Genomic DNA, 7,592 nt, shown 5'->3' with positions numbered 1-7,592 from the left:
AGTTATGCTTAGGTCCAAAGGCCCTACATGTAACTTTTTATAAATAAATCCCATTGAGAATACAGTATCATAAATAAGAGGAAAATCACAGTCTTCCAGTGAGAGTTCAGGATTTAAAAACTATAATTTTATAGTACTTTGAGTTTTCTAATTATAAAAGTATTTAGACAACTTTAAAATTTTCCTTAAAAGTCATACTAATATAGCTACCTGTATGCCAGTGTCCTGAATTATCCACCTTTTACCAAAGGTACTGTCAAAAATATCGATCAAAGACAACAGTGGCTGTCATTCACTGAGCACTTTTCTGGAGTTGCTGTACTGATTCACTGAACTGTGTTTTCTCCTGAGCCAATACTGAAGTAGCTTATAGTACAGACACATTCGAGTATTAAGTATTTTAAGCAGAATCATTCATGTTCTCTAACAATATAGATGATAGGAAGAACACAAACCTTGGAACGTAATATGAATTCTGTCTCCGTGACTCAAGTGTTCTCGGTAAGCCTCAATCTCTGAGCATCCATTTCCTTTCTATAAAATAGGGTTAACATCCCTATGCAAATGGGCTTTATTCAGGGTGTTGTAAGGTAGGGTGACTTGGCACTCTATTTGCTATAAAAGGATGCTTACAACACTGTTAACACCACAGCTAAGCCAATCATACAGCAACATTCTAAGAAGATCAAATTAATCAAGTGAAATAATGTACATTTTTATGTATCAAATTAAACAGTTTCATCTTATTTAGCAAGAGATGTATTTTCAAGTGTACAAAATTAATCTTGAAAAAAAGAGAAGGTTTATTATATCCAGGGAATGCATGAAGCTGCAAACTATACTCTTCACTTTTCCAGCCTACTTTGAGCAAATGTTTGAGGTTCTTTCCTAATGTTTTGTTTCCTCCTTTTACTGGTCATTGCACAAAGCATGATGCACACATAGGCCTCCTCCCCACAACAGACATTATTTCTTTCCCTTCCCAGCACCTTGAATCTCAGCTGCACCCTGATCATCTTCTCTCTTCTGATCAGGTGTAGGATCCTGACTTTCAGTGGGTGGTTTCTCTTCTTTAGGCTCTTCAACACTGGGCTCCTGGGGCAAAGGGAAGGCAGTGTGTGTGTGCAGATACAAAGTCTTGTTATCAATACATGTCAATAATACAAATATACAGAATGCACAGATACTTCTAATCATAAGTAAGTCTAAAGACACTTCTCCAACACTATTCCATATACTTATTCTTCTCAAAGTTACTCTTCCCGAAGAGAGGTTACTCTAAGACAGTTGCCCTCAAAGGCTTTGGAAGCCATTTTAATCTATGTTGGAATGGATTTGTGCAATCTGTTATCAGTAAGCATGAGGAGGATGTCATGGCAGGGAACACAAGGTTATCCATGCAGGCAAAACCAGAATGTAGTCCTCTTGAATTAGTCTTTCCTTCATGAGATGCCATCATCATTTTTATCAACATGGAAGACATTTATCAGTGTATCTATACTAGTGCAACAACACTATCAAAAAAGAAATTTCTGCTAATAAAAAACATAGAAATGTCAAAGCACTCACAAGCATAGCCCCAGTTAGCTCAGAAGGCTGTAAACTTCTTCTTGGCCTAGGCCTATATGTTGATCTTCCTCGCCAACTCATATTTCACTCTGCAAACAGAATACTGTGATTGGGAAACTGTGTTTGAGAGAATAGCTATATTCGACCACTTCCATGGCCAAATGTTAAATCTCAGTCTTTAAAAAAAAAAATGGAAATACTTTGAAAGTAAGTCCTAGGGCAAGTAGAAGTGTGTATATCTTCTGAATCGAATGCTTGAAAATCCACTTACTTTGGCAAGCTAGCAGACCAATGTCTTAATGCTCCTGGCAAAAGGCACAGGATCTTTCCCATGAGGTTTGGTTTCACAACTGGATTCTCCATCGTGGAGATATTTAAACTTATACAGCTAGACAATTAAAACTGCAGTGACCACGGCTTTCATCACACATCCTTTGCTTGGACAATTTCACCCCTAAAATCAAAGTTTTGTTGGAACAAAATTTTGGGTGCTCGCCATCAGACACTTCTACCAGGTGCTTTACAGACCTCGGGGCTGCGGTCACCAGCTCATAGCATTCCCAGTTCCCAGGCACCTTCCTTACTGCCCACACAGCCCATTCCTGGGTCCCCACCAAGAAGTCTGGAATCTGTCCCCTACTGGGGGTTCCAGGCACTTCTGGGACTCCGATACCTCCAACAGCACCCACAACACTAACCCCACCTTCATCTGATCCCCCTTCAGTCCACGGCCCACCTTCCTTATGACTTGGAGGCTCTTCTGCCTCTGAGGCCACAGACCACGCTGCCTGACCCTCTGGAAGCCCGCTGACTCCTCCTCACATTCACTCACATTTCAATTCCTGGGAGGACTGGCCTGTGGACCTACAGGCTGCATCTCAGTACAGACAGCTGGAATGCTACCCTCAGACTCTCACAGCTCCGCAGCATTCACCACGTGGGCAAAGGAGTCGAAGGGAAGATGCCCAGTGAACATGTGCAATGAGGCAGGCACCCAAGGAGCAAGCACACTGAAGTCTGTGCCTGCCCTGACTTGCTGCACCCCATTCTGCACCACACAGTCCTCCCCCAACTTCCTGTTTCCCACTGAGGACTTTGGAATGCATCCTCTGTGAGCCTCAGGGCCTTAAATACCACAAATAGTTTCCCCCTTTCATGTTCACCTGATCTTCCTCCCCTCTATGGTCCTCCTTCCTCCCTTGTCTGGCACCTCCATGACAGCAAGGCCATGGTTGCATCGCTGCCTGTTAGGAGAAGGATAGAGAACTCAAAGCGCTTCCACCTAGGAGGCCATGAACTGTGTCCGCGAGCTTCTCCTCACACTCACTCACACTTAAACCTCTAGGATTACTGATCTGCGAACCTACTAGCTGACTCCTAGTCGGCAAGACAGAAGGAAGTCACTACCTCTCTTAGCACAGGTCTGCAGGGACGGAGGGCAAACAGCAAGTCGCATGGACAACAAGGGACTTGAGCAGCAAGGGGCATGCACACTGAGTCAGGCACACACAGGGTCAGCCGGGGATTTCCTGATGTCCCCACATCCTAATCCCCAGCATGTTTGTAGTAGAAAGGGACTTAATAGCTATTGTTTTCTCCCTCTCTTGCCCTAACATTTTCATGCATCCAAAATCTTTGGGAACAGATAGTCCCATGTCAACCTTAGTGATTGATGTGCCTCAGAAAGGCCATTTGCAACAGAAATTATTTTAATGTCTACATTGATACATGCCTTTTTTTTTCAGACAGGCTGTTACTCTGTCGCCCTGACTGGAGGGCAATGGCATGACTACCACACTGCAGCCTGGATCTCCTGGATGCAAACAATTCTCAAGATGCAGCCTCCAAAGTAGTTGGGACTACAGGTGTGTGCCACCAAGCCAAACTATTTTATTTATTTATTTACTTAGAGACAGAATCTCACTATGTTGTCCAGGCTTGTTTCAGTTCCTGGGCCCAAGTGATCCTGACACCTTGGCCAATTTTTATGCGTGCTTTGATTAATAACTTCCTTCTCTGGTCTGAGATTTTCTGCCATGCTACTACCAATGAATTGAACCACTTGTGTAGACTAAATAAATTCACACCTCTTCCTTTTTTAGGTTGTATTATTGCACGTTTTAAACTCTGGACTGGTAACTGATTTCTCTGAATACACCTGTAGGCCATTCAGACAGTGTATGGTTCAGAAATACCCATACATATGATACGATTTGGCTCTGTCCCCACACAAATTTCTTTTTGAATTGTAGTTCCCATAATCCCCATGTCCTGTGGAAAGGACCCGATGGGAGGTAATGTAATCGTGGGAGTGGTTACCTTCATGCTGTTTCTGTGATAGTAAGTTCTCACAAGATCTGATGGTTTTATAAGGGGCTTTTCTCCTTTTCCTCATACTACTCTCTTCTGCTGCCATGTGAAGAAGGATGTGTTTGCTTCCACTTCTTCCATGAATATAAGTTTCCAGAGGCCTACCCAGCCCTGTGGAACTGTGAGTCAATTAAACCTCTTTCCTTTATAAATAACCCACTCTCAGGTATGTCCTTATAGCAGAGTAAGAACGGACTAACATAATATTGGTCCCAGAATTTGGGCTTAGTCTATTGTGACATGATATACAGCAGTGGTGACTATGCTCATCTTATACTCTACTCCCCAAATATCAGTCAAATAACCTGTTCATAAGACAGTGCTGGCATTATTTGCATAAAGCTATAAGGTAGAACACTACCTCCACAGAGGCCCTAGTATGTCAGATGTGGAAGGGCTTTAGGTATATTTGTTCTGCTTTTGATGTCTGGTATAAAGTGGGTGTTTTAAAGTGGGGGATGGTTTGGTTAGAATTGGGTAGGAGTCATAATGATTTAGGATTGGTGGATGCAGCAAGACAAGACTTTTTAGACAAGGGGTTCAAAGAGTTTTGGATTTGAAAATTCTCATTTGACACTTTTTATTGAGGAGTTGATGGATCTTTCAGGCAATTGCTGGAAAGAACAATAAAGTGTTTTTGCAATTTTTATTTTCCTAGGTAAGAGATTCCTTTATTAGTAAAATTATGTTAATGAAGCCAGTAAGGTATAAACTTTCATTAATATAGACAGTAAACTGTGCCCATGAGTCCTGTTCTTATTACTTTAAGATTACCTAGCAGTTTAATTTGCAAAATAGTATATGGAAGGAAGGGAAAGATAGGAAGGGGACACTGATCAGAACTTAGCCTTTTACAAATAAATTTGTTGAACTGACATCTATATATTCTAAGTGGCTTGGCTTTTTTTTTTTTTTTTTTCAGATGGCGCCTCACTCTGTTATCCAGACTGGAATGCAGCAGTGGCACAATCTTGGCTCACTGTAACCTCCGCCTCCAGGTTCAAGTGATTCTCCTGCCTCAGCCTCACAAGTAGCTGGGATTACAGGCACGTGCCACTACGCACTATGTCCAGCTAATTTTTGTATTTTTAGTAGAGACGGGGTTTCACCATATTAGCCAGGCTGGTCTTGAACTCCTGACCTCAAGTGATCTGCCCAGCTCAGCCTCCCAAAAGTGCTGGGATTACATGAGTGAGCCACCACACTCGGCCGCAGCTGGACTCCTTTTAAGGAAATACCTTGAGTAGGAAAAAAGAGGTTCCTCAGTTCTCTCTCTCTCTCTCTCTCTCTCTCTCCCCTCTCCAAAAAGCAGCTTGAGTAGACATTGTAGTTCTCAAAGTTTATTTAAGGAATGAAAGCAGTCATAATCCTGATCTATTATTTAGTTTATCTGTTATCATTTTTGTTCTTTCTTGACAAGGACACTGTCATTACTAAATTTTACTTGCATTTTCCCCTTATTAACTCCAGTTTTTAGTATAGTGCACTCAGAAATGTTCAAAGATTGGGAGAAAGTGACATCTGGGTTTAGATTTTCTGTGAACATCTAATTAGCAAATGGCCAAAGTCAAGCCATCAGATGGCTGGATGGATGTGCTTCACAACGACGTGGATTTTAATGATTCCTGAGTGGACACACTTCAGCTTCAAAGGGCAGGTTTTAACCTCCTCCCAAGTTTGAGCTTCCCCCTGTTATTCCCATGGCAGGTGACCTTTGTCCAGCTGACTGAGTTCAAAGGATCGTAATTGGATTGGGATGGGAGCAAGTTGTGAGGTAGCCCTTGTGACTCACAGGAAGTAGTAGAAAGTATGAGAAACACTTTAGAGAAAGGAAGAGTTGCGTGATACATGACCCTAGCAACTCTGAGGGCTGCTAAGGGAGAAGCTGGACCTGAGACCAACACAGCCAGTGGGTGGGCTCGATTTCCCACATGACAAGACTTTCCCACCCTCCAAGCACTGCAATATGAACAAACTTAAATTTCCACAGGATGGTACGTGGGCAGGAGAAAGTCTACAGATTCTGAGCAGCTGGCAGTTTTCAGAATACCACAGTAAACAGTGTCACCTGAGCTCTTCAGATTGCTTGTTGGTTGAGATCAAATTATTTGCTATCTACCATGGTAAGTTCAACTTTCTTACTTGCCTCTCAGTAGGGAAATGGAGTGCCTGTGCATTCACAGGGAGGTCTCCGTGAATGGTTGCAATGCATGACAATTCAGCTATGCTGTAGCTCAAGCAAAGCCTCCACATGATACCAAGAGAAGAAGTCATATGTACTTTCTGTCTCTTTTGCATGTGATTTCATGTCTGTCCAGGTAACACTTCACCTGTGCAAAACAGACATGGTTACACATTTCATCTGTAATTATATATTTTGTGGTAACCTTTGTGGCTCATAACAAAGACAAGCTTTTTGGCCAAGTGCAGTGGCGCATGCCTCTAATCCCTGCTACTCGGCAGGCTGAGGTGGGAGAATCGCTTGAACTCGAGAGGCTTAGGTTGCAGTAAGCCGAGATTGGGCCACTGCCCTCCAGTCTGGGTGACAGAGGGAGACCCTGTCTCCAAACAAACAAACATGACCATTTTCCCGAAAATACTAAATTCCCAAGGAGAAAAACCACACTGGATTCTCATGTGTATTTGCATATACTTCTATGATAACATTTATTAACCATTGAGGATGCCCTGTGAAAAGGCTTTAATCTTTTCCATACTGGTTTGTCACCCATAGTGGTTCAAAGAATTAATGTTGTCCCCCACAAACAGCATTTTAATGAAATGAGATAAAATAAATTAGTAAATAGCATTCACTGCATATGGAATATTCAAATAGACTGAACACGCACATATACATACATATATTTATTTGCCTACTGAATTATATACAAACTATGCATTTCTCATGAATTGTAATAAAAAGTTTGAAAGCCATTACTTTGGAGGTTATTGGACAAAATGTCTAGGGACCATTTCTTTAACCATTGATGAGGATGATGGATTAAGATTTGCTCAGAGCAAGTTCACTGTTGTCTGTAGCTTTCTACTACTGCTTGAAATAGCTCTCAGTCATGTTTAAATTGGTGAGTTTTACTGTGAGCATTTGACTCTCAACAAACTCACTTGTGAACTCATGAGCTGGTGAGAAGGAAGTCCAATTAGTGGTGGGTACTTACTTCCTACTAAGTGTTTCTGCAGTTCTAGGGTGTGTTCATGTGTGTGCTTCTGCACTCATTGGATGCTGCTTCCATGTGTTCTCTTTATTTTTCTCCATTTATTATTGACTGTCTCTTATTGACCCTATTAAGTACTTCACTAGAATCCAGTGACGTTGCCACCTGTGGTATTCAGTGTTGATCCATTTTACATGTATTCAAAGATATTTTCAAGCATGAGTATTCATTCTTACCAAGTATTCCTTAAGTAATTGGAGGAGTTCAATGTAACTAAATATCAATATTTGATATTAGATCTTATTGGGCAATAATCCTGCTAAATTTCTTTTTTTTCCCATTTATTTTATTGCATTTTAGGTTTTGGGGTACATGTGAAGAACAGGCAAGATTGTTGCATAGGTACACACGTGGCAGTGTGATTTGCTGCCTTCCTCCCCATCACCTACATCTGGCATCTCTCCCCTTGCTATCTCTCCC

At 41.7% G+C, this 7,592-nt stretch overlaps 1 protein-coding gene across 2 annotated transcripts in view; it reads right to left on the bottom strand.

Moving 5' to 3' along the window:
- Positions 1-1,650, bottom strand: part of LOC108295453 (X antigen family member 2-like) — a 41,764-nt gene extending 40,114 nt beyond the window's left edge. For both annotated transcript variants that reach the window (XM_037734594.1, XM_017517651.1), the window contains exons 1-2: positions 1,570-1,650; positions 990-1,095 (exon numbers count right to left, since the gene is read on the bottom strand). In XM_037734594.1, the coding sequence (XP_037590522.1) occupies positions 990-1,095; positions 1,570-1,650 (187 nt within the window). The remainder of the gene's footprint in view (positions 1-989; positions 1,096-1,569) is intronic.
- Between the last annotated feature and the right edge of the window lie 5,942 nt (positions 1,651-7,592).

The sequence above is a fragment of the Cebus imitator genome, unplaced genomic scaffold (genome assembly GCF_001604975.1).
Source record: "Cebus imitator isolate Cc_AM_T3 unplaced genomic scaffold, Cebus_imitator-1.0 Scaffold640, whole genome shotgun sequence".
NCBI classification, from domain to species: Eukaryota; Metazoa; Chordata; class Mammalia; order Primates; family Cebidae; genus Cebus; species Cebus imitator.
Note: the sequence above shows the minus strand (reverse complement) of the source record. Positions and strands in the feature narration are given on the sequence as shown.